This window comes from Musa acuminata, chromosome BXJ1-11 (genome assembly GCF_036884655.1).
Source record: "Musa acuminata AAA Group cultivar baxijiao chromosome BXJ1-11, Cavendish_Baxijiao_AAA, whole genome shotgun sequence".
NCBI lineage: Eukaryota > Viridiplantae > Streptophyta > Magnoliopsida > Zingiberales > Musaceae > Musa > Musa acuminata.
The window spans coordinates 29,060,115-29,085,235 of NC_088337.1; the positions used below are offsets into that span (position 1 = coordinate 29,060,115).

General features: G+C 39.6%; 5 protein-coding genes across 6 annotated transcripts; 1 reads left to right on the forward strand and 4 right to left on the reverse strand.

The window, feature by feature from the left end:
- Positions 1 to 255: 255 nt before the first annotated feature.
- On the reverse strand, positions 256 to 3,159 carry LOC135597548 (probable protein S-acyltransferase 4). Of its 2 annotated transcripts, none has more exons than XM_065090638.1 (6): positions 2,739 to 3,159; positions 2,102 to 2,241; positions 1,717 to 2,025; positions 1,410 to 1,643; positions 835 to 1,336; positions 256 to 750 (listed from the first exon to the last, which is right to left on the reverse strand). In XM_065090638.1, exons 2-5 carry the CDS (start codon positions 2,174 to 2,176, stop codon positions 836 to 838), a joined length of 1,119 nt encoding a protein of 372 aa, XP_064946710.1. In that variant the 5' UTR covers positions 2,177 to 2,241; positions 2,739 to 3,159; the 3' UTR covers positions 256 to 750; position 835. The 2 variants fall into 2 exon arrangements, with proteins under 2 accessions (XP_064946710.1, XP_064946709.1); XM_065090637.1 differs by having other exon boundaries at positions 259 to 750; positions 2,102 to 2,314; positions 2,739 to 3,158.
- Positions 3,160 to 8,968: 5,809 nt separating this feature from the next.
- On the reverse strand, positions 8,969 to 9,448 carry LOC103971913 (mulatexin). Its single transcript, XM_009386072.3, has one exon. It carries the CDS (start codon positions 9,446 to 9,448, stop codon positions 8,969 to 8,971), a length of 480 nt encoding a protein of 159 aa, XP_009384347.2.
- Positions 9,449 to 10,242: 794 nt separating this feature from the next.
- LOC103971915 (chitin elicitor receptor kinase 1) lies at positions 10,243 to 17,820 on the reverse strand. The gene is made up of 11 exons (XM_065090639.1): positions 17,588 to 17,820; positions 15,773 to 15,806; positions 15,403 to 15,537; positions 14,174 to 14,364; positions 13,578 to 13,667; positions 12,403 to 12,496; positions 12,147 to 12,298; positions 11,988 to 12,076; positions 10,954 to 11,092; positions 10,587 to 10,685; positions 10,243 to 10,503 (listed from the first exon to the last, which is right to left on the reverse strand). Exons 1-11 carry the CDS (start codon positions 17,678 to 17,680, stop codon positions 10,339 to 10,341), a joined length of 1,281 nt encoding a protein of 426 aa, XP_064946711.1. The 5' UTR covers positions 17,681 to 17,820; the 3' UTR covers positions 10,243 to 10,338.
- A 1,533-nt stretch (positions 17,821 to 19,353) lies between these two features.
- LOC135596483 (putative pentatricopeptide repeat-containing protein At5g37570) lies at positions 19,354 to 21,153 on the forward strand. Its single transcript, XM_065088531.1, has one exon. The coding sequence runs from the start codon at positions 19,354 to 19,356 to the stop codon at positions 21,151 to 21,153; it is 1,800 nt and encodes a 599-aa protein (XP_064944603.1).
- An 809-nt stretch (positions 21,154 to 21,962) lies between these two features.
- LOC103971917 (small ribosomal subunit protein eS27y) lies at positions 21,963 to 22,829 on the reverse strand. Its single transcript, XM_009386075.3, has 4 exons — positions 22,741 to 22,829; positions 22,483 to 22,584; positions 22,365 to 22,393; positions 21,963 to 22,270 (listed from the first exon to the last, which is right to left on the reverse strand). The coding sequence occupies exons 1-4, from the start codon at positions 22,741 to 22,743 to the stop codon at positions 22,144 to 22,146; spliced, it is 261 nt and encodes an 86-aa protein (XP_009384350.1). The 5' UTR covers positions 22,744 to 22,829; the 3' UTR covers positions 21,963 to 22,143.
- Positions 22,830 to 25,121: the final 2,292 nt, after the last annotated feature.

A 25,121-nucleotide genomic window follows, 5' to 3' on the forward strand; every position in this document is an offset into this window, starting at 1 on the left:
TATCCTCATGTGCAAACCGATGGGCCAATTAGTCAGATCATATTTGCCAATCACTTTCACCAAACCATGACATGCGGATCCAATTCATCCCTGAAACAATTTGACTGCTACAAAATTTGTGGGTGGAGAAGAGTGCAATAGAAGTCGACGTCGGACCGACAAAACGAGAACGAGAGTATATTCCATTTATATTCGGCAATAGATGAACAATATATATATATATATATATGAGATGTTGCATACATTGAATAAAAGGTGGAGAAAAGATGCCATCAGAGGTACACATTGAATTGAGATTATTTGAAAAGATCTTGAGAAATATGCTCGATAGAATTTGAACTCTAGTAAAAATACTTCTCCATATTATATTGTTCTCTCTATATATAAACAGTAAACCACTAATTCAGCAATGGAATGTAATAGAAACAACGGTTCATAATTATGCACAAACCACAACATTTTGGTGAGAATCTACTCTCTCTCCCTTTGATTTACTCCAGCATGCAATCCTTACTATTTCACACTTGAAGAAATGTATTTTGGAATTTTTTGATCTTTTTTTTTTCCTTTACTTTAGAGTGCAGTGATGATTTCTTTTCATTCTCTTCTTCTTTTTTTTTTCTGTATATATGAGAAAATCCGTAGACGATTCGTCGAACTCTCATCTCGCGCGGATCCACGACCATAAGAACAAAAAAGTTGGTCTTCGGCAACCAAATATGAGCTTCTAAATCACAACTTGAGCTAAACCTGCATATGACAATGCACAACTTGAGGAAACATTATTTGGGAAGTCCACATAGAAAAAGAGATGCACACGTAAAGAAGTGTCACCTCATGTTGATTGCAAGACCTGGTCATCTTTGACACTTCCATCAGATCCCTCACTCGCCCTTTCATCTCCGGAAAATCCATATTCATCGTAGCTTTTTTGCATGGAATGCTTTGGTGCATGAGAAGCAGGCTTTTGAGCAACAGGAAAGGCAAATGGATCCAATCCATCATCCTCTCGCCTACCCTTCACATTTGCACTATCCTCGATGCTACTGTAATCCAAGTTCTGCAGTATGCTTGGAATGGACAGATTGCCATCCATCGAAAGCTTACTCCCCAACTCTATGTCAATCTTCTCCTTTGGCCTCATCACATCCATGCCAATGTTTGGAGTGTAAGATCCAGACCCAGCTTCTACTATTTCTTCAATCACCAGCGATCGGAAATCATGCATGGAAGGTGGGGTTTTTGAGAAGAACACGTCTTTGAAGTTTCCCCAGAAACCTTTGTTGTAGGGATTCTCTTTCTTATCGTATCGGTATCGGAAGTTCTCATACGTCGTCTGTAGTATCAGTAGGAAAATGATTTTGAGTCATCGTGGATATAATGTGCATTCGGGTGGTGGAAATGTGTACCTGATTGGTGCTCATCAGATAGAAGTGGAAGACAGTGAGGCCGCCGACGAACCACACTATGATGAAGGTGTAGACTATGAGGACGAGAGACAGAACCTCGCCCTTCATCGATTTCCAAACGGAGTTATGGTAGTGATTCCTTTCGGTAATTATGTTCAGCCACGAGAAGGTGAAGACGTATATGCAGAGAAACGTCGACGTCGATATGAACAAGCAGAAGAACCGGTAGTTGCGCTGCAGCAAATGAAAGAGATGGATGATGACCACCGGTCACCGATGGAAGCATGCAAGGAGGATCGGAGCTCACCAGTCCGATGCACTGACCGACCCACGGGCAATGGTGATCGAACTTTTGGACGCAGTTGTTGCAGACGGAGCAATGGGAAGCACGGGGTGGGCGATACAGCATGCACGTGTCGCAGTACTTCACCTTGACGGAGAAACCATTGACGATGACGTCCTTGGTTCTGGGTATCCTCAGGTGCGGGGTTCGGCCACTGATCCACTCCACGGACGGGGTGGTCACACTGAATCCCTCGTCTACTTCCGGTGGCCTCGTGTTTCTGGGCACTATGCCTGGATCCCTACTGGATGTCATGAACAGGAACATCAAATCCTGCATCATCCATCATAGATCAGAATCGTGAAAGATGAAACCATCAAGAGAAGCAGCCTGCCACGAATCGACTTACCGATATCGTGATCACCAATGTCACGATGAGAACCGGAAGGCCAAGTATGGGGTGGTGAACTACGTGTTCTGACATGTCCAGCTTCTCATACTTGAGGATTTTGATGATTATTTGGCAGCAGAACGTAATCGAAGGACCCGCTATCAGAAACGTTGATAGAAATAACGAGGATACATCAGGACCAAATATAAATCTTCCGCCACAGAAGAATCTCTGAGATAGATTCACAAGAAGAATCATCATAAAAAAAAGGCTCGTCGCATCATACATAATCTATGATGTTCTATACAAATAAATATTTTTATTCGAGCGTAGAATCTTACGATAAGCTGTAATGAAAGCATACGTTATACCGACATATAATTATGCACACAATTGGGAAAGGGTGATGATTGATATCTAATAGATGCCATCCGCTTGGATTTTGTTTTCCCGTATACATACGATCTCCCTTTGCAATCGTTAATTTATTTTCTGACGGTGCAATTCCAATGAACAGAGCAAAAGGAATCCGAGAAATGTCAGATGATCATCGGCCATAAAACATGCTATATGATTCATTCATTTCATGATCCAAAACAGACGATGCAGACACGGAGATATCTGAAACCAAAGCAGACTCGGGGAGATGGCTTACGTTGTTCCCCTTCCAAGCTTGGTACAGCCTCAAGGGCTTCGATTGCTGCGGCGGCGTTGCCATGCCTTTGGTACGGTCCCAAGAACGCTTTGGTCGTGGGGGTCCTTCGCCGAGAGAGAGAGGAGAGAGAGGGAGAGATCTCGGAGACAAAGATGGGGAGAAGATACGGACGAGAGTCCCTCTAACTCTTCCTGCCGGTGTCGAGATCACATCCTGCAGCTGCTTCTAACGTCGTCCCCCCTCATCTCTCTTCCTAAAGAAAGAAAGAAAAAAAAAGGATAAGAAGGAGAGAGATAAAGAAAGAGAAGCTGCGTGTTAATTTGTGGAACGCGTTGTTTGTGCGTTTGTTGACAGACTGCACAAAGGCGCCATGGATGTCCAATTACGGCCGGATTTGTCGCGGGGAGAGAGAGAGATAGAGAGAAGAGAGAGAGAGAAAAGTTGTCGAACATCCCAACGCCAATTATTTATTTGATGAATCCAAGTCTAAATTATTGTAGCCTAAATTAATGGTTTCAAGCATATTAAGCGGTTTAGTTTGGCGCAGATGAGGTTGTAATGGTTTGCTTTGGTTGGCCTCCTTCATTGTTGTTGGGGTGGTTTACTGGCATCACCACTTTGGTTTTGGTAGCTTAATTGAAAGAACTTTGTGTCTGAATCCTACCTAATCTTATAACCATTCTCCTGATTAAGGATTAATTTAATCCATGCCTCTTGTTACTAAATCACAATGCGATTGTTAGAGGATTATGATCTAATAATTCGAGTTTCTCATAAACTTGGTATTGGAAAATAAATGATTTCAATAAAATATCATACAAAAGATTACGTCGATACACTCCACTCGACGATATCTCTTTGATACTTTATCTATTTTATCAGTAAGAAATGAAGTATGGATAAATACTTTGACCTTCGATAATGATTATTGAGTTTGTCTTCGTTTTTATATGACATATTTGTACTGATCAATATTGTTGATGAAGATGAATAAAAAGAGAACTAATTACATATTACCTCTTATAATTAATTATATTTAGTATTTTAATCTTTATATTTTTAAAAATTATATTTAGATTTTTATACTTACGAAAGTGAAATATTTAATCTCATTGTTCTAATAAAACCTTTTTTTCTTGATTTTTATCCTTATAAAATTATCTTTTTAATCCTATATATAGATTTTGATATTTTACTTTTATAAATATAAAAATTATAATATAATTTTTATAAATATAAGGACTAAAATACTAAATGAGACTGATTATAAGAGATTATATGTAATTAACCCATAAAAATAGTCCACATGGAATAGCCATCATGCCATGAAATGTGTGCACGAACTTAGATTGCCATATTTGATATCTACATCAGGACGTACCAAAACAAAAAAAAAAGAAGAATTGATGTTCTAAGTTCAAGCTCAACATTATCGAAGAAAGCATTGATGATGATATACATAAATATATGAGAAATGAAATGAATACATAGGTAGAGAGAGACGACGTGCGACGTGAAGGTCGTGCGGGCATCAACGGAGAGAGGAACGTTGGTTCCATAAAGCCACCGTGTTTTTATGATTAGCTGCCTCGTATAATTAATCGTGTGAATATGATTTGGACAAATGTGGCCGCCAATCTGAAGAATAAATATTATTGGGGAAAATTATATATTGCTCATCGGAAAGAGACGGGACTGCCACCTTATTCTTGAAAGGATTTTGTTGACTTGTGGTATAATCTTATAAATTATTCTATTTGGAAAGAGAGAAATAATTATGTCCGACATATTTCGGGTGTGAACAATTTATTCACAAGTCCTCACTAATTGATGATTTTTATCGATGATGTTTCTTTCTTTATTGAGAATTTATCTAAGAGATTTTTTTTTATCAATAGATAAATATACACTTGTTCTTTTTAGTTTATTAAATGATTTTATATTTGATAGGGAATAAGGTAACTGGCAACCTTGAGTCGCTGACCCACCAAACTAACTATTATTATTTTAAACAATTTCAAATAATCCTGTGCATATAGGTTCAGATCACATCGAGCTGATCAAAATGTCAATCATATTTTTTCCTTATATTTTGGTATTAGAAGAACGATCCAATGTCACAAGAACGTTCACCTACTAACCCTCTCAACAAATGCTTGAGCGAGGATGCGCTATCCAGACCTATAGTATTTTCGCTCAAGGAGAGAATATCCACCCTTTCAATATGTTGATGTCTCTAACTTGATATAAATATCGATGCGATATGTGCATTTGTTCAATGACCCAGGCCTCTCACCCCCGGGGGCTACCCCAAGCCATATGTTAATTCCCACTAAGGTGTTCCTAATGCAAGCTGTAATTCCACTCTTACCCTAACTAACCCAACAAGCGATGCCACTGTCTGAGCCACGATCAGTAGCTCAATCGCTACCGACACTAGCGCCACCATCACCAATGTCCAATAAGAAACCCCAACAAGATAAAAGGACATAGCAAAATGATACTATGACCCGGTTCATGGATAATATATTCTTATTCGACTGACGATCCTCCCAAATGGCAAAGGCCGAGGACATTAACCGTGATGACTTACTCAACCACCACAACCCCCAAGCTAACAATAACTAGGATTTTAGAGGTGGCGGTGGTAATTCCATCACTCTCGACCAACTCTTCATACCATAACCCCCAAGCTAACGATAACTAAGACTCTAGAGGTGACAGTAGTGGCAAGTCTATCACCCTCGATTAGCTCTTTAAGTGCATCGATGACACGCATAGTGATGGCGATGCCGAGAGCAATGGCTTCGCCCTTGGCGGTAGCGCTAGTGACCACTTAGCCTCCCACCCCATCCCTTTCATCCTCGTCTTCGCTGATCTCTTATAGAGTATGAAGAAGCACTAGAAGTTGTCACTCTTATGCAAGAATAACCTTACTATCAACTCCGCCACCAGAAGCGATCTCTAAGACGAAGACGCTATTGAATTCCATCTTTGGCGAGGCGAGTGGTTCTAGCAGGTCCACCCTGATCGATGCCCTCATGAATTGCATCATGTGAGAGAGCCTACAAGGTTCCATCACCCTCAATGGCTAGAAGCTCAAGGGTTAGCTCCTCAAGGTGATTTCCACTTATGTAATGTAGGATGAGCTCCTCAGGGAGATCTTCACGATGTTGGGGGTGAGTGGCTCCGACAAGTCCACCCTGAGTGACGCCCTCACGAACCGCATCATGTGGGAGAGCTTACAGGGTTCTATGACCCTCAATGATGAGAAGCTTGAGAGATAGCTCCTTAAGGTGATCATCACTTATATCATGTAGGATAACCTTATGTACCCAATGTTCACCATGGAAGAGACCTTGATATTCTCTATGGAGTTTCAGCTATTGCAATCACTATCTGCCTTAAACAAGAAGAGCTAGGTATAAGCACCCATCGATTAGCTCAGACTTTGGTCCACCACCGAGACCATCATTGGCGATGAGATCCATCACGACATCTCCGACGAAGGGCGTCACTATGTGTCGATCAGAATCAACATCATCCATAATAAAGGGGAGGACTTAAAACCTATGAAGGTGGGAGGATCCAAAATCTATCACGATAAAGGGAAGACTTGTGGCCCATCATGGTGAGATCTACTATGGTGGAGGGAGGACTTGAAGCCCACCACAATGGGAGGACCTGAAATCCGCGATGATAGAGGGAGGACTTGAAGTCTACTATGACGAGAGGACTCAAAAATCCGCTATGATAGAGGGAGAACTTGAAGCGCACCATGACAGGGGACATAAAATCCATCACGATGGAGGGAGGACTTGAAGCTTATCATAAAGAGAGAACCAGAAAATCACCATACTGGAGAGAGGACTTGAAGCTCATCATGGCAAGAGGACTCAAAATCTATCACAATGGAGGGAGGACTTGAAGCCCACCATAATATGAGGACCTGAAATCCACTATGGTGTAGAGAGAACTTGAAGCCTACTAGGGCGGGAGGACATGAAATCCATCATAGCGAGAGGACCCCAAATCCACTAAGATGAATGGAGGACTTAAAGCCCGCCATAATGGGAGAACCCAAAATCTATCACGATGGAGGGATGACTCAAAGCCCACTATGGCGGGAGGACTCAAAATCCACTATGGCAAATGTGCAAAGCCAAAAGCACCTGAAATACATAATTCGGGAAAACCCAACTCGCATGAAGAGAAATCCACTACAGTAGAGGCACAAGGCCAAAAATGCCCAAGATGCATAAGTTAAGAAAAATCTGACCCTCACCAAGGTAAATCCACCACAACGGAAATGAAGGGCCAAATATGCCTGAGACACATGAGTTAGAAAAACCCAACTCGCACCAAGGTAAAACTATTATAGTAGAGGCGCAAGGCCAAATGCACTCAAGATGTGTGAATTAGGAAAACCCGACTTGCATAAAGAGAAATCCGTTATAATGGAGGTGCAAGCTAAATGAGCTCGAGATGCGTAAATTGGGAAAACTTAATCTACGCTAGGAGAAATCCATCATAACATAGACATATGGCAAGATATGCTTGATGCGTGTAAGTCGGAAAACCCGACCCACACTAAGAGAAATCCACAACGATGGAGGCACAAGGCCAAATGCACATAAGACGTATAAGTCAAGAAAACCCAACTCATATAAAGAAAATTTTGCTATAATAGAGGTGAGGCCAAATGCACCTAAGACACATAAGTAGGAAAAACTCAATCCGTGTGAGGAAAAATCTACCACGGTAGAGGCACAAGGCCAAATGTGCTCGAAATGTACAAGTTAAGAAAACTTAACCCATGTGAAAAAAAAAAAATGTCATGACGGAAGCACAAGACCAAATGTGTATAAGATGCATGAGTCGAGAAAACCTAACCCACGTGAAAAAAAATCTGCTATGGTAGAGGCACAAGACTAATGTGCCCAAGACGTATGAGTTAGGAAAACCCGATCTACATAAAGAAATTTGCTATAACGGATACATAAGGTAAAATATGTCAAGGCATGTGAGTCAAAAAAACCCAACCTATACCAACAAAAATCCACCACGATAGATGCATAAGGTCAATGTGTTTGAGATACATGAGTCAAAAGTACTTGACCCGTATAAAGAAATACACTATGATAGAAGTATATGACAAAATATGCTTGAGCCGTATGGGTCCGAAAAAACTTAACCTACATTAGTAGAAATATGCCATAATGAAAACACATGACGAAATATATCCAAGATGTATGAGTAAAAAAAGCTCGACCCACAAAAACAGATCTTAAACACTCTTATGATAAATAAACTAAACGGCGCTCTTCGAGCCCCTCTCACAAGGACCTTGAAGCACACCTTTGGAGGGGGAAATAATAGGGAATACAATGTCAATTAACACGTGATTGCCACGTAGGATTTGAGTCACCCTCTATCCATCTGTCTACATGGAAGAAGATTTAGGCAAACACAAGTTTTCTTCTCATTCATTATGACAAGAAAGACAATTATAAACTTCTTTCTCATCCATTATGATAAAGAATTTAATCACAAGTTTTCTTCTCATCCATTGTGACGAGGAAAATAATCACAAGCTCTCTTCTCAAATATATCTTAAATCTAATGCAAATGGCTCATTTTGAACTATCCAAACCTATATTTGGAGACATCGAATTACTTGACCTTGATCTTCGTGTAGGTGATACCTCGAGAGCACATGTTTCCATCTGGAAGATATCTCAAACAATTCTATGCATATGGGTGAGCACATGTTTCCATCTGGAAGATATCTCAAACAATTCTATGCATATGGGTCCGGGCCACGTCAAATTGATAAAGATATTAATGATATTTTTTCTTAATGTGATTTACATGCCTTTAAATTACATCGTAAAGAAAAGATATTATGATATGCTTACACTTAAAATGCAAATTTGGCATGTGGAGATGAAGCACAAGTTGCATGGCACATTTATCTTAAAATCATTGTTTATCGATTATTTCTTGTGAATGGCTAATTTATAGTTTGTTTACTATGCCTAGTATTTTTGGGATTTTCTGTAATAATTTGCATGTATAAACAATTATTTGGTTGTCTCCTCCTTGTTTAATTTGTTTAGATAACTCAATTTCTCTAAGAAAAATGTCATAATTCTCGAGCAACTCATTTACCTCAATCACAACACAAAAGGAAACAACACGACACACAACATGCAGCTCATCAAGATCGTTCATCGGAGGAACAGCGAAAGAGAAGTGAGCAGCAGCGGCAGCAACTCGAGGATTCCGTGAACCACGCGACACCTCGTGCCTTCCGACGTGTAGAAGTAGTAGTATGGATATGACAGCCCTCCTTTCGGCCCTTCCTCGGGAGCCGGTGGTGCCGGTTTCGATGGTGACGGAGTCGCCCGGGAAGGCGGAGGCGGTGATGATGATGATGGCGGCGGCGGCGGCGTGCATATCACCGGACACGTGTCACATTTGCTGATGCACAGCAACGACCTATCGTCCGGCGGCGGCGGAGGCGGAGGCGACGGCGGCGCGCATGTGACCGGACACGTGCTGCACTCGCCGATGCACAGCGATCCGTCGTCCGGTGCCTCCGCAGGTTCACCTCGTGCAACCATGGCGGACGACAGGATGGGGATGACGAAGAGCCAACAGCACAGCCATGGCCTTCTTGAGGAGGCAAACTGGCCACTATACTCCATATGCTCGGGGCATTCGTCACTTGGAACCGGAAGTCTCCTGCCTTGGACGATAGGGTAGCTTATACGGCTGCTAAAGCCAGTGGAAGTTCCTAAATTGCACGATGAGTCTGGCCTTTGCTGTAAAGGACGGAAGGCAGAGATGCTTCTCAAGGCTTTGTCTTGGGAGCTAAGGTTGCAAAGATGCCCCCAATTTTGTGTCCTATAAAAGTGTTACTTGCAACACGTAAAAGCTATGACAACAAAAAATAAACACACGCACATAAAAGCTTCTTTTTGGGAGGTTCTTTGCATACAATTAACTGAACAAAGATATGATGTAGCAGATGTATCTTTCAATTTCCCCCTTTGGGGACTGAACTCTGCCATTAAACTACACTTCAGAGAAGTATGATGGGCAAGTAAAAATTTACTGATAGATGGATTTCCCATTTTCTTTCAATCAGAGTACATGGTCATGATATATTAAGCAATATGTTTTTCTAGAGAAAAGCCAAGGCCTGAAGTTAAAACAAAGGGAGACACTGAGACAGAGAGAGAGAGAGAGAGAGAATCTATAGCTCAAGATGGTCTACCTTGAGAGCAAAGGATAACGTATTCTTGTGCAAGCATCAGATTCTTAAAGTGCTAAGTCATTGTTGCAGGTGAAGAACTTGATTCTGCTCAAACTCTGCTTTTTGATTCAATTGTAATTAATTATGAAAAATCACTACTCTCAAAAAGATACATATTTTACATCACTATTCCTGTTTCAAGAACACATGCAGCTGATTTGATGAATAATAACAAGAACCACAAAAAATAAAGTTACTTATTATTGGTAAATGATACAAAAGGTCCCATGCTTACAGATTCACAAATGACGACTGCAGTTTAGGGAGAGACGGCGTGTATTATCTTCCAGACATGAGACTGGCAAGAGCTTGGTTGTCAAAGAAGGAGCCGATGTCCCAGTCTTCGGTAGCTGAAGATAGTGTCATCAGGGAAACTACAATTTGCCTCATGGTTGGCCTCTGCTGAGGATTCTCTTGAGTGCAGCTCTTTCCAAGCCATGCCATCTAGAACAAATAAACAAGATGCATAGTTCAGCAATATAAGGTTTGCCATCACAAAGCAATTATGTGATTGGCTACTTTCTCACCGCAAGAACCGAGTCGATTGGATAGTCCTGACCGAGCCTTGGATCAACTAAATTCCTCAGATCTTCCTTGGGATCAGGTTTACTGAAAGCCTCCTCAAACTGTAGCATGCAGGAGGAAAAAAAAACTAATCATTGTTGAATCAGACGTAAGAAAGTTTTGTAAAATGCAAACAAAAGCCTCGACTTCCAAAAGAGACAAGTGATTCCACATTGGTATCACCAGATTTACAACTAGTCAATGTCTGAGAAATGGATGATGCAATTACAATAACAGGATGGTAGATGTCATTTGGTAAACCTCAACCAGATTTTTGTTTATAATGCTGGACAATTTAAGCTTATAATGAGTAAAGGATCAGAAAATAACCAAAGCAATCAATCCCTTCGATTCCGTGACAGAACCGCCTGTTTTTACAATTGCATCTTTGGCTGAAATAAGTTCATACAGAACAACTCCAAATGCATAGACGTCCACCTTAGGAGAAATCTCACCATACTGTGCATACCTGCATGATAAATTAGACAAATTACTAGGCACAACATGCATGGACCTTTACAGAGCTTGTTGCTTTCTGATTCTTGCTATTTCTACAGAGACATGAAAATTTAACTAAATCGCTTAATGTTGTATAATAAATATTCTACAACTTTAGTGTTATCTCATGATGGTTCATATTACTGGCTTAAATGCAATATGATGAATGATGAATGATGGTGTCTTTTCCTCTGCTTTGTTGACTATATTTTGGAGGTCTTATTATTCTAACAGTGAAATATTCATATCAATTTATGCTTTATAACTGTCCCTATACCAGGTCTTCCCCCACCTAGCACAAGAGCTCATCATCAAGGACAAAAGTAATAACAGTAGCATGACGTAGCCAGTGAGGATTTAACCCTCGGTCTATGGTAATAGAACCCAGATACACACCACCAAGCTAACCGGTTGGGTGTCGCTACCTTGGGCTCTTACCCTAGCTGAATTGCATGTATAGTTTGAGCAAAAACAAAATGTTTAAGCACAAAAATACCCTTAATTTAAAAGTCATTTCAACAAGATATTTTAGGTGGAAAGCCTTAGTTAAAGGAAACAAGGGGATAAAAGTGGGTTGGGAAAATGACGTTAATTCAGGTCAATTCTTATCTACATTCATTCATTGTCACCCTCAATCAAAATGCCTTTTAGATGATTCAAAATATTTCCATTGGTTTTCCTCTTTGTTCATCCATAAAAGTTTTGACATGGATATTTTATCATATATGACCATGTGATGTTCAGGACACTAGTCAATTACAAGATAACAAGCAGGTATATGGCATTAATATGTACAGAGCATAAATAGAAACCATGAGGAACATATATATGTGTTTGAGATAAGAGAGGCTTCATATTTTTCTCACTCTGGAGGCATGTAGCCAAATGTGCCAACAAGCCGTGTTTGCAAAGATGCACCTACTTCAGTGAGTTTTGCTAATCCAAAATCTGCAACCTGCAAGACAACCAAATAGTCAGCACTGAACACAAAGGTTTGGCTTTTCAGTTAAAATGATAATGATAACCTTTGCACGGTAGTTCTTGTCTATCAATATATTTGCTGATTTAATATCACGATGTATATACACTGGAACAGTATGCTCATGGACATACTCCAGACCCCTGGCTGAATCAAGGGCAATCTGCACCCTCATGGCCCATGGCAGAGGATCTCTACCTATAAGCAAATAGAAATTCCTGGCATCACGGTACTTAATAATACAAGATTTTTTATTGATAGGTAGCAAATTCAGAATGCCTACTTTTGCACAGTCCTCTTACCTAACCCTCGCATATGCTCACTTAAGTTGCCATTTTCAATGAATTCATAAACAAGGAATAAGGAAACCTCAGTACAATATCCTATCAAGCGCACCTGCATAAAAGGTCACAATATTTAAGCATTACAAATAGACTTCTATAGTAGACAGTGAAGTTTTCGAGAACTCTGTAGAGATTTGGGGTTTCTTATTTGCTGCTAGATTTTCCACAGAATATTTAGGCTCTTTTTCAATTTCACCAGCAATACAAATCGGCATAGCACATGCAGAAAGCTTGTAATTGAACAAGTATGTTCCAGCGCTGTAGAATTTAAACATTTGAAGCAGTCCAGCAAATGCTTACATTTCCAGTATTTAATCTTTTTTGTAATCAAAAATCACATTAATCAGATTCGTCCTATGGCAGCATGTCATAGGAAGTAAATTGATAGATAGATAGATATCCAGCTAAAAAGATCTTTAGAGGCTAAGGAATCTTTAAATTTTGGTTGAGATTTAAATGCTAAGAATCCAAGAGCCTAGTTGAAAGGAATATGTGAAATCATTCACCATTACAGCCAAAAAGCTTGACAATTTTAAGTTGATTGGCCAATATATATGGATTTTAAACTTGCTACTTGTACAAATCATGTCGTAGTCATTATCGTACCTAACTAGTTTTCATAGATAAAGAATAATTTCTTTTGGACCATAGCTATGCTACTGATACATGTTTATTAATAAAAAATTGCATATCCATGAATTATCATGTATATGGTACTCTTTTAAATTGAAGATAAGGTCTCCAAAGGCTTTCATGAATGCTTCCAAAGCCTTCTAAGTTTAAGCAAAGGCAACTGCAAGTAATTAAGGTTGTTAGATAAATTAGAATTAGTGTAACATGAGAATTGTGTTGCAATCCCATGGTCTAAACTAAATTAAAGAACGTCATTAGATGGGTAGAATGTGCAAGTCAACTAGCAAGCAGAGAATTTACCTTAATAATTTCTACTTTAAAATGAATTTGACAGAAGAAATTGACTTGAGAAATTAACAAGATATCACCATAGAATTTGATAACAATTGATATCTTAAGTGATGAGACCACCAAAATTAGTAGATTGAAGACAAAAATAGTCAATATAAAACTACTGGTCCCATCACATCCACATTACAAGTGATTGAACTGAAACTTACCAAATTCAAGTGATGAACATTTGTTAAGACTTTCAGTTCAGCAAGAAATTCATTAGTTGCCTGCATATCCATTTTCTTGATAGCAGCTTTCTGCAGAACATCAAGAAACTTGAGAAAAGTAGAGGAAACCTAAAAACAATTAAGAGAAGAGTAGATATAGAAGAAAGGAAAAGCCAACATTTTACTGATACAATTGAAATCAAGTACATCAAAGAATGGAAGAGATTTGACAGTTATTTATGCTCCTGTGTAGGTTTTCTGTTCACAATCAAGATGCCTAAACTTGCAAGTCAGTGGAAGTTGATCTAGCACTTCAAAAATCAACAATAAAAGAAAGATTTCAAAACATGTAAGTGAGGCAATTTAACTTGCAGCAACAAATCACAACAGATTTAAAAAGTTAAAAGTGTCCAAAACCTCATTCTTTTCTATTAATAGAATTTCTAGACCTCATGTTACAGAAACGCGTGAATCTTAGAAGGTACAACATAGAAGTGCATTTGGTGGATGTCATCTAACAACAGTAGAAGTAGCCAAGCATGGAATCAGTACAAAGTAAATTTTAAAAAATATTAAAATGATATTGGGTGGCTAACCTCTCCTCTAAGCTCGGCATAATAAACAACTCCAAAGCCACCTCCTCCGATTTTGTAAGCCAGGCTAAAATCATCTGTAGCCGCAGCAAGCTCCGCATAAGAGAACTCCACTGATTTATCAACAGTAATACCTGCAAATGGGGAACTACCATCTGCTGGAGATGTAACCACTCCTGGCTTGTACATGGAAGCTGTTGCTCCAAGAAGAAAGAAGGTGCCAACAGTCAGCCAACAAGTATTTACCATACCTTGAGTGTCCAGAACATATCAGAAGCAGATGTAGAGAACAGATCTGAAAAAGCTAAAGCATAGGTATCTGATGTCTTAACCACAAAGCAGTCAATCTAGATTGTTCTCAAGAATGGAGGAATGTCTTAACCTTATTACAAGTTAATGCAAACAGTCTCACCATATAAGGAGGTAAGACCAAGAACATTTGATCCTCCTATAACTAGCATAAGTGGGTGCTTTGTCCATTGCGTTGCCCTCCAAAATATTAGCATAAATATCAAATCATATCAGACATACGACACATATTTCAATTCATTATTCATTGTTTTGTGGACCAAACCCATGTATATCTAATGACTTTTTGCTAAAATCATCGAAAAATCCTAAAACAGTTTTTTTTTAATCTAGCTGATCTTTACCAGTCGGACCCGTGCTTACCAGTGCACCAATATATCATGTATCAGTATGACGTATGTACCAGACACATAATAGTACACCCATGGTCCATAATGTATTGTACTCATGTGATGTTCATACAATCTTTATCTATCAAGTTAGATCCTCATCAAAGAAAACCTCCTTAACACCAAAGAGTGGCTTTTCAGCACCTATTTTATGAATATACCAGGTCATACCCTCATCCAATCCAACCTTCTTTGATTTTCCAAACAGGATGGGACTGCTACTCTTCCTTTCCTAGTATCGAATGAATTCCTTGTTCAAGCCATTATCTTTCTTTATCTTTTATCAAATCAAGCTAATCGTTGTCCTTATCCAGCCGAAGCTAATTGCACAAGTTTCAAGACACAACAAGTTCTCTTTATCCCATCTTCCAAACCGATTAAACCATTTATGATTTCAGATCAGACTGAGTCTAACGCAGACTGTAAAAGTTATAGATTGGAGAAAGCAGAACCTTTTTATGATTTCTGCCTCATAAATTAGAAAAACTGACAGAAAGTAATTACAAATACCATGACTGTTCAGCACAGAGATACCTTCAGGTGGTGATGAAAGCAATGAGGCTTTCTTCAACTTCTTTCTCCTTTGAAAATGAATATATAAATATATAGCCAATATTAGTAGAACTACTCCAGCTATAGAAATTCCAGCAATAGCTCCCCCAGACAGTCCTGTTGTTTTTCACATCAGAAATTATAAGCTACTCATGTTAGTTGGAAAGACTATGAGATGTACATCATGTATCAAACTTGTACTCTTCTGTGATAAAGACAAGCATCTTTAGTGGACAAGAGCTAAAACGGCCAATTACCTGCACTGAAATAGTACAGTAATAAAACATTCATATTAGAACAAATTAGAAGATAAAAATATAAGTTAAAGTAGTAGCCAACTATCAATATTTACCTTGAGGAAAGGGGACGATAACTTCCACTAGTATCTGCAAAACCATGGTAAATCATTTTAGCAGTCATAAACTTGAGATCAATCATAGTTCCAGTTTACTGACTACTTCAATGAGAAGTTTATGTTAGAGATCAAACAAAGTTCCATCCATTAAAGTCAGTGGAGCCACTTAACAAGATATCTGAACTTCTCATAAATATTGATTGAAAGAATTTGATCATCCAGAACCGACCACATAAATTTTAGCACATAGAAGTCATGTATTTAAATGCCACATAAGTTTAGTCAATTGAATATCACAAAACCAATCTTGGTTGTAACAGTTTTACTCACAAAACACATAAATGCAGGACTAATATAGATCTAATAAACTTAGCACATGTTATAACTTACAGATTTCTGTATTTTAACTAATCTTTTATGGACACAAAAATGACCTAGGAAGAAATATCATTCGGTAAACAGGTCAAAACAACAAGTTGAATAGAAAGCAGGAAATATAAAATTGTATTTTAAAGAATGTGCAAAACAGATGAAGTAATTAGTCAATTACTAGTCTTTGTTGATACATCCGGTTTGATTAGTATATTGTTGCACTAGGTCTCAGATTTGAGTCCACGTGTGAGTGTCATATACGTCATTTAATGTAATGAATTTTTTTTCTAATTTAAAAATTAAATAAATGATCAATTACTAGTTCCAAGATTGAATTGTCATAAGCATATCAACCATACCTAATGAATTATTATAGTCTACCCGAGTGTCAGTATGCATCTCATACTATGTCAAGCATACTGATACACTCTTGGCAATGTGGCTTGCTTAAACCAACTGACACGAGCTTTGTGTCACAAAGTGCTAACTCATACATACTAGCCCGACTTTGGTAGGGATTTGTGCATGAAGGTTTGTCTTCAGTAACTCTTTTCTATATGTCACACCACCTGATAAATAGTATTCCAGTGGTGGCAAGGACAACTCAAATGCGATTTGACTTTTTGTGAAACTGAAATATGTACCTCCCATAAGTCAGATGAGGAAAAATACAAATCTAACAAGAGCATTGTGGAATCGAATACAGTACCTGAGTGATATTAGTATATAAATAAAAATGTTTTTTGCAAGAAAATCCACTTAGCTATGTTTAGGTTTAGTTCAAAAGATTATGCTTAAAGAAATGGTGGTTAGCAACAGAATTAAATCATAACTCATGCTTGAGATGCCAGCTTGAAGTTTTTAAAATAGCAACTATGGTGAGATCTTATGCAGGTTCTGTTGTTCTATGGATTATCTGTCGACATGGATAACTCAACATAACGAGTCTTCAGTAGTGTAAAACAACTATGCTCGGACCAGCTGCCCCGGAAGAACTAGAGACACTTAAAGAAAGAAAAACCTTATATGCATGGGCTTAGCCAGCTCAAATACATGGGTGGTAAAAGACAGTGAACATCATACAGTCTGATGCTGTTCGTTGGGTCACTGGAGGTCTCATCATACTTAACAGAATCGAGGAACTTTGCACAAAATTGACATAGCACCTTTATGCTCTTAAGGCATCCACCATTGAAATTTCTCGGAAGGATGCATAGAATTCATTTTTCATGATTTTTGATGTTCAAATATATGTGGCAGGCCCTGGCTATAGGTCTTATTTTGGAAACCTCTCCTCCTACGGAACAAGAGGAAAATTGAGAAAACCATATTTATTATCAGATCTAACTAGATTTGTCAAAACACAAGACAAGAAATCTCTACTTACTTGCAGACTTCATTTAACTAAAATTCCTAATCACCGGCATCAAGAGGGCTTACCTTTCGCAGGGATAAACACGATCCCTGTCCCAGAGCTGAAATTTGCCTGGGGGTTATACCTCTGCAGCAAATCCTCCTGCGTAGCGAACCCATTAGCGGCAGCCACCGACGACAGGGTCTCCCCTGGCTGGAGAGGGTAAGTCAGGAACAGCCCGTAGTCCTTTGACACCGACGAATCACCGCATGAACAATTCACCACCACACCGATGGTCGCTCCAGTCGGCACGTTGGCCGCCGGAAAGCTATTGAACGTAGACAGCATGTCAACCGTTGTCAAATTTTTATACACAGTTTGGGCGATCGAAGTGTAGGTGTCGCCTTGAACGACGACGTAGGAGAAATTGTGGCCGAGGAAATCGCCATTGAGGCAGTCGCAAGAGAAGAAGACATTGACGCGGCCTCCGGTCTTGATGCTGTTGACGTTCGTGATGTTGGGATTGTAAGGGAGGAGATTGTTGGCGCCACCGGCACTGAAGAGGTTGGAGATGTAGGTGAGGTTGTCATTGGAGGTGAGGTAGTAGGATCCCAGGGCGAGATTGCAGCCTGTTTGGCAGGACGATTCCGATCGTCCGAGGAGGAGCGAAGCGATAATTAGGCGGACGAAGGTGATGGAGCTCGATCGTATCATCTTGGTTCGGAGATGAAGAGGAGCAGCTTGACCGAAACCCTAACATCCGTCCATGCCTCGCCTCCGGTGCGAGGAATAAGAGGGGGAGAGAGAGGGTTGGGAAGAGTTGACCCGCCACCGGTGTCGTCTTCTCACGGCGGCTCACGAGTGGGAGTTGGACAGGTGGCCTATAAGTGAGCTGGTTCGCGCCGGCGCGAGGAAGATGGACGATTGGGGACGAGCCAAATAGCCACACGGTTCTAATCTGGTCAAACGTTGAATTCGTTGGTCAAAATGAATAAAGTTTGATTCTGATTTCTGAAATTATATCTTTAAAGAAGCCAAATTTGCATATTCATTCATTAATAAATCATGGAGCCAAATATGTCGTTCTTAATAATTAAATAAACTCAAAAGTAAAATATGCCCTTTTATTAATTGAGAAGAACGTATTTGTTATTGTTATTAATTTATATTTTATATAAAATATTTGAATCTTTGATAAAAATAAATAGTTTATTTTAAATAGAAATTGTAATAAACTATGTGTCAATCTAAACATCGATTCACTGAACAAAATGAAGAACTTGAGTTGGGCTCCAGCTCGATTCCTGTTTTAATTGGAGCTCCGGCTACCTAAAGACAAGAAGCCGAGTCGAGCTCGAGCTCGAGCCCGGCTTATTGCGACCCTACTCCGAAAACTCATGGCTCCGTTGGGGCCCGGGCAACTTATCCAATCAGGATTAGGTAAAATTGTGGGGAAACCGAGGAGATTAGACGCCATAGGACATATTATACTCATGTCGGCGTCCATAATACGTATGTGATTGACGAAATGGTCCGACGAGAGGGACTCCGTTTGAATCGAGTAATGAGTCTATTTGATCCTTTCAAAAGAGGGAACAGTTCGACAACCGTGTTTTAAGGGTAGAATGCCTCGGGAGAGAGGGATGGAAACAGAACAAGAGAAGAAGACACAGTCAAGACTCTAAAGGGATCTGTAGTCGTGTTGCTTCGTCAAGTCACAGTGCGGCTTTGGGATCGATTTGGCGTCTACCTGTTTCGCCTGCTACCTGCTTGAGGAAATTCCTAAGAGGAGAGTCAAGCGCAGTGCATGTGGGAAGAGTAGTACCATGTAATGGCGCGCCCTTGGAGTCGGATGGAGGAGAACCGCGTGGCGGAGCTGGTGAAGCTGTGCACGACCATTGGCCATTTGAAGCAGGTCCATGCCCACGTCGTTGCCGGCGGCCAGTGCCAAAACAACTTCGTCATCACGAAGCTCGTACGAAGTTTCGCAGAGTTTGGCGATCTATATCATGCAAGAGCAACTGCTGATGCTCTCCACACCCCCAATGTCTTCGTGTGGACAGCTCTCATCCGAGGCTACTCTCAGTCTTTTGTTACCGGTGGTTGCGGAGAGGCTTTGCTGCTCTACACACGGATGTGCCGAGACCCAGAAATCAAGCCCCTCACCTTCACCATATCGTCGGTCTTGAAGGCTTGTGGTCGACTGTTGGCTTTCCAGGAAGGAAAGCAGATTCACGCTCATGCGCTTAAGCAGGGGTTCCAGCTCGATTCTCGTGTTCAGACGACGCTCATCGACTTCTACAGCAAGTGTAAGCAATTGACGGAGGCGCGAACGGCCTTCGACTGGATCGTTCGAGCAGGAGCGAAGGATGTCCAGGCCTGGAACACGATGATCGCTGGTTATGCGGAAGCCGGCGACATGGACACCGCCCGTGCCCTGTTTGAGATCATGCCGGGAAGGAACACCGTCACGTGGATCAGCATGATCGGTGGATATGCATCGGTGAATCAGATGGATTCTGCTCACCAACTTTTGCAACTGAGACCAGCTAACGGAGAGGAGGACGCGGTCGTGCACACAGCCATGATCACCGGCTATGCCAAATGCGGGGATATCGTAGCCGCTCGATCAATCTTCGACGAGATGCGGGAACGGGATGTTGCTTCGTGGAACGCCATGATCTCAGCTTACTCGCAAGCCAACCTCAACGACGAGGCATTGGATCTTTTTAAGGTCATGTTGAGCACCACCGGACGATGCAAAGTGGAACCGAACTTTGCCACCATCGCCACCATCGTTTCCGTCTGTGCCAGTTACGGATCACCCAGCTTGGCAATTTGGATTCAGGACTACATCGACCATTGCGGCCGCAGGTTGTTGAACAGCCACACCGTAGCAGCACTCATCGACCTCCATTCGAAATGCGGGGATTTGGACAAGGCGTGGGAGTTGTTCCGGGGGTGGAAGCACAAGGACTTGATCTGCTATAGTTCGATGATAGGTGGCCTGGGAATTCATGGGCGCGCCAAAGACGGCATGGAACTGTTCGAAGAGCTAAGAGAGGTGGGAGTGAAGCCGGATTCCATATGCTTCGTCTCGGTCTTGACGGCCTGCAGTCACGCCGGGTTGGTGGACGAGGGGCGCCGATACTTGCGGTTGATGAGAGACGAGCACTGCATCGCTCCAACAGCAGACCATTACATGTGCATCGTGGACTTGCTTGGCCGTGCAGGATGCATCGACGAGGCGTACAGATTGATGACCGTCGACGTGCCTCCGGGTGTTCCGCTGCATGCCGGCGTGTGGGGGGCACTTTTGAGCGCGTGCAGGACTCATTCCAACGTCACCGTGGGGGAGGCGGCGGCGAGGTGTCTGATGGAATTGGAGCCTGAAAACGCAGGGAACTACGTGCTGCTCTCCAACATATATGCGAAAGCTGGGAGGTGGGAGGGCGTAGCGCAGGTACGGGCACTGATGAGGAGCAGAGGGACGAGGAAGCCGCCGGGGTGGAGTTTGGTGGATGTGGAAGGTGGCTCGGCGAAGTTCTTGACCGGTGAGGTCTATGACAGGAAGCTGGATATCGTGTTGGATTTGTTGGATTGGGAGCTCAAAGATCAGGGCTACCTTATGGTGATTGGGGAGACAGAATGAGAATAATTTTTTGTCATATGCTGGTCATCTCTGAGTTGGTGTCGATAAACCCATAAGCCTCGTGCTTGCTTCACATCCAAAATACAACGATAGAATCATTCAGACTCCTTGGGGACACATTAAATAATGTCCGTAATCACAGAGGAACTGCAACTAGAAACCAAATTTCCATGAGCTTGGCAGATCAAACAACACAAAAATGAACCTGTTTTCATACTACTTAAGAGTAAAGCACTCTAACGTGTAACAAAGCTCTTCTCTACCCTTACTGAATCATGTCTCATTCACAAAGACTTCAACATCACTGTTTAGGATTTAGAGCATCAAGAAGATGCCAGACGAAGGTTGGGAAGATAGCTAACTCCATCTACTCATATAAGATCAAATTGTTGAAAAGAAGATGGGAATTCTGAGGACAGAATAATGATTATATAATCATGGTGGATAGAGATTATACATACAAAATCAAAACCAATGAAACAATAACCAAATATGACTTCAATTAGGTAAACTAAACTCATCTTTAATTATGTCTGATCTAGTAATGTTAATCCGACTTCTCCACTTATGCTTATTGCTCTAACTCATACTATGCCGGATAAATGCCTTACTCTAACTATTCCATACTAAACAAACTAAGCCAAGAAAACAGAATGCCCAAAAAAGAGCCAAAAAATACATACAATCAAAAGAATTAGGCCAAACATACTTGAGATACCAATTAAAATTGGCAACAAGATTAGGTGGAAAACCTACTCGATCAACAAAACATCAATAGCCAATCCTGCCAAACCATGATCCAAGTAACATGCAGAAATCACGATGAAACTAGAATCAAGTGTCATAAAAGAAGAAACATAATTCAATAACAAGAAAGGATAGCCAACAAAAACAAAACATGTCCCTTTAACTAAAATGGAGTTGATGTAACAGCATCTCGATCCACAAGACTCGTATCCCTTTTGGATCAACTCATACTAGCAAACAAGATCAGTCACCTTTCCGCCTGAAAGAGCAACCCTCGGTGAGCCTGGCACGGCCTCCTGTTGGCTGGCAGAGAACAGTCTGGCAGTTCCCGCAGACCACCACAGTTTGTGAGTGGCTGAAGACCGTAGTTCTGCTCAAGGCCATCAGAACAATCAACACTCGAACATTTACAAAGAACACCAGATCCCCGAATAATTCAAAGCCATGACATAAAAGATACTTACATGTTGAAACAACCTTGGCATTTCACATCCTACGAACACCAAGCACAAGTCAGAAAACAGAAGGAATCAAGAAATAACGATTACGACCTAACACCGGAGAGGATCTTCGTGGGGTTACCATGAAGAAGGAATTGGGCGACTGGACGAGGCGCTTCAGCTTATGCCTCCTCTTCTCGAGCTCAGCCGGTGGATTCAACAAATCGACGTCATTCGGCAGCACCTGTTCTCGCACACGTACAAAAGAATAAGGATCAACAACAAGAAAATGGACAAATTATCAATCTTTGAACAAATTATCGGATTCAGGAAATAGCCGATCGATTGAACTGAACTATTAATCGGCTAATGTGAAATAAATACGGAGATGAGGGTTTACCATCGTGACGGAAGCGTGAGGAGCTCTCGGAAACCGACGGAAGCAGCGGCCGAAAGGGCGGTCGAGGGTGGAGGAAAGCCCTAACGAGAGGTTTATATAGAGGAGTCTGCTACAGAACGCGGACCGTAGGATCGAAACATATAAGATCCAAGCCGCTCAGTTGGATAGCGCGTGGACGGACGGTAGATATGATGGATTGCAAATGAACCCAGTAAAGCCGGTTTACCAAACCCGGTTTACCTGACCCTAAACCAACTTGAACCGGATGCTTGAAACTTATTGTCATGTAATCGATATGTCATGGTAGTTTGGCAAATATTTCACCATCAAATGTCTTATCATTATTTGAATCATATAACAATTCTATGGGTCCAATTCTCAATCTTTATTTTCTTCTTTTACATCCTAATCTTAATGCATATCAATGCAACCCAATTTTGTAATAATATTATGATATCCTTATTTACTCTCACATGGAGAGGAGAGAATCTAATATACTCATAAGGATATTTTTATTATTATTTTAAGTTTAAATATTTTTTTAATAATAATACGTTAATTATTTTATCAATTTAAATCATAATAAATGATATTAGAATCAACCTAATATTAGATATAGTAAATAACTCAAATAATAAAAGACTATTATTCGTAGGTGTAACTATATCGTGTATTAAAGCCCAACACTTAGTCCATATTGAAAATAAATAAAAAAATCTACATAAGTCTACTACTCTATTTAAATATATATATAGTTATTTTTTTTATTTATTAATCTATTTTTTTTATTTAGACAAGTCTAATATGCTTTGAAGCTAGCCAAGTGTGAAAATATATATCTTTCCTTTTGTTTCTATTTCACCTCGATGAGATTTAATGATCTCATTGGTATAAACATTGTCGGTGCATCACCATTAAAGAGGTTGAAAGAAGACGAAATAAAATATCTAGAAAACTTAGAAGATAAAATTTGAGAAATGAACACAAACTCCTAATTAAATAATAGTCTATGATATTTAATGCTCCGTTGCACAAAATCTACTTAAAAATATCTTATATGTTGTTTGATATAATAAATAAATTTAAATATATATATATATATATATGATTAAACAATAGCAAGAATGCTATTAAGAATTTAATAAGAGGTGAGAAATGAATGCAAACCCCTAATCAAACAATAGGTGAGTTGATGTATAAAACATTAGTTTATATTTCACTCTCTTCTCTCTCTTTTTTTTCCTAGAGGTGTTATTACTTTTTGGAAGTTAAATGATTTTTGATAATTGAGTTTTGAGAGAACGAAACTCACTAATCTAATATTTATGTTCGAATACGGATTAACTAAGTTTGTCGTCATACAGTGATTAAAAAATCATTGAGATTTTGAGAGCATGAAACTTCTCATCGAACTTTATAAGGAAGCTTTGATGTGAATTCATGACATGAGATAGATGGGAAGAAAAATTCTAAAAAGGTTTTGCATGAATCTAAATTAAGAAAAGATAATTCGACATACACACTTAATTTATATAATTAATTAAATCTTAATTTATATATTTTTTCACATAAATTTTTTTTTTATATTTAAATATATAATTTAAAAATAATAATAAAAAAATAAACATACGAAGGACATCATATTTAGCATCGAGTGAATTAGCTATGTAAGTCTAAAACTATTCCATAATGATGTCGACCCTATGTCACGAGAGATCTTCGAATCGACATAAATCATCGTAACGCTCAAACAATTCAACACATGTCACTATAGTTAAATAATAATAAATTATTTTACATAACTATCTTACGATTGACTCTCTAAATTATTTTGTTTTCTACACTTAAATTGAAGTTAAATCGTTAGTGACTTTGAATGATAACCTAACATTAAAAAAGACTAACGAAAACTTCAATGACAAACGAAACAACATCAAAATGAGATTTTGAGAGTACGATGAAACTTCTTATTCGATCTTATACTGAATCCTTCATGTAGAAGGAATAATTAATAATTATTCTAAAAAGCTATTTTAGCGCGCGCGCACACATATATATATATATATATATATATATATATATATATATATATATATATATTAAAAAGAAGAAAAAAAATAAAAAAATATATAATTGCATCAATTTTCTTCGGATACATTCAAAAAAAGAAAAAGAAAAAAATCTCAAAATTCACTATTAAAAGCACCATATTATTCGTTTATTATTCTGATATGGATAGCAAGGATTAATGAACACCCCATGCATAATTAGAGGAAAACAATCAAAATTCAAATTAGGACCGTAAAATTTATTAGCCTCCTTTGGATTCACGTTAAACATATTCTTATTCAGTAACATAATACATTAATTTAGAGAGAGAG

What these genes read in the sequence shown, in the direction of transcription:
- LOC135596483 (XM_065088531.1), top strand. Translation starts at nt 19,354, where the DNA reads ATGGAGGAGAACCGCGTGGCGGAGCTGGTGAAGCTGTGCACGACCATT.
- LOC135597548 (XM_065090637.1), bottom strand. Translation starts at nt 2,801, where the DNA reads ATGGCAACGCCGCCGCAGCAATCGAAGCCCTTGAGGCTGTACCAAGCT. An exon ending in AAGCTTGGAAGGGGAACAAC is followed by an intron (nt 2,315 to 2,738) that starts GTAAGCCATCTC and finishes AATCTATCTCAG; the next exon opens with AGATTCTTCTGTGGCGGAAG. An exon ending in TCGGTCAGTGCATCGGACTG is followed by an intron (nt 1,644 to 1,716) that starts GTGAGCTCCGAT and finishes CATTTGCTGCAG; the next exon opens with CGCAACTACCGGTTCTTCTG.
- LOC103971917 (XM_009386075.3), bottom strand. An exon ending in CGCCCAATTCCTTCTTCATG is followed by an intron (nt 22,394 to 22,482) that starts GTAACCCCACGA and finishes TGGTGTTCGTAG; the next exon opens with GATGTGAAATGCCAAGGTTG. An exon ending in TGCCAAGGTTGTTTCAACAT is followed by an intron (nt 22,271 to 22,364) that starts GTAAGTATCTTT and finishes GGCCTTGAGCAG; the next exon opens with AACTACGGTCTTCAGCCACT.
- LOC103971915 (XM_065090639.1), bottom strand. Translation starts at nt 17,680, where the DNA reads ATGGGTTCGCTACGCAGGAGGATTTGCTGCAGAGGTATAACCCCCAGG. An exon ending in CGTGTTTATCCCTGCGAAAG is followed by an intron (nt 15,807 to 17,587) that starts GTAAGCCCTCTT and finishes ATGGTTTTGCAG; the next exon opens with ATACTAGTGGAAGTTATCGT. An exon ending in ATGTTCATCACTTGAATTTG is followed by an intron (nt 12,497 to 13,577) that starts GTAAGTTTCAGT and finishes CCTTTTATGCAG; the next exon opens with GTGCGCTTGATAGGATATTG.
- LOC103971913 (XM_009386072.3), bottom strand. Translation starts at nt 9,448, where the DNA reads ATGGAGTATAGTGGCCAGTTTGCCTCCTCAAGAAGGCCATGGCTGTGC.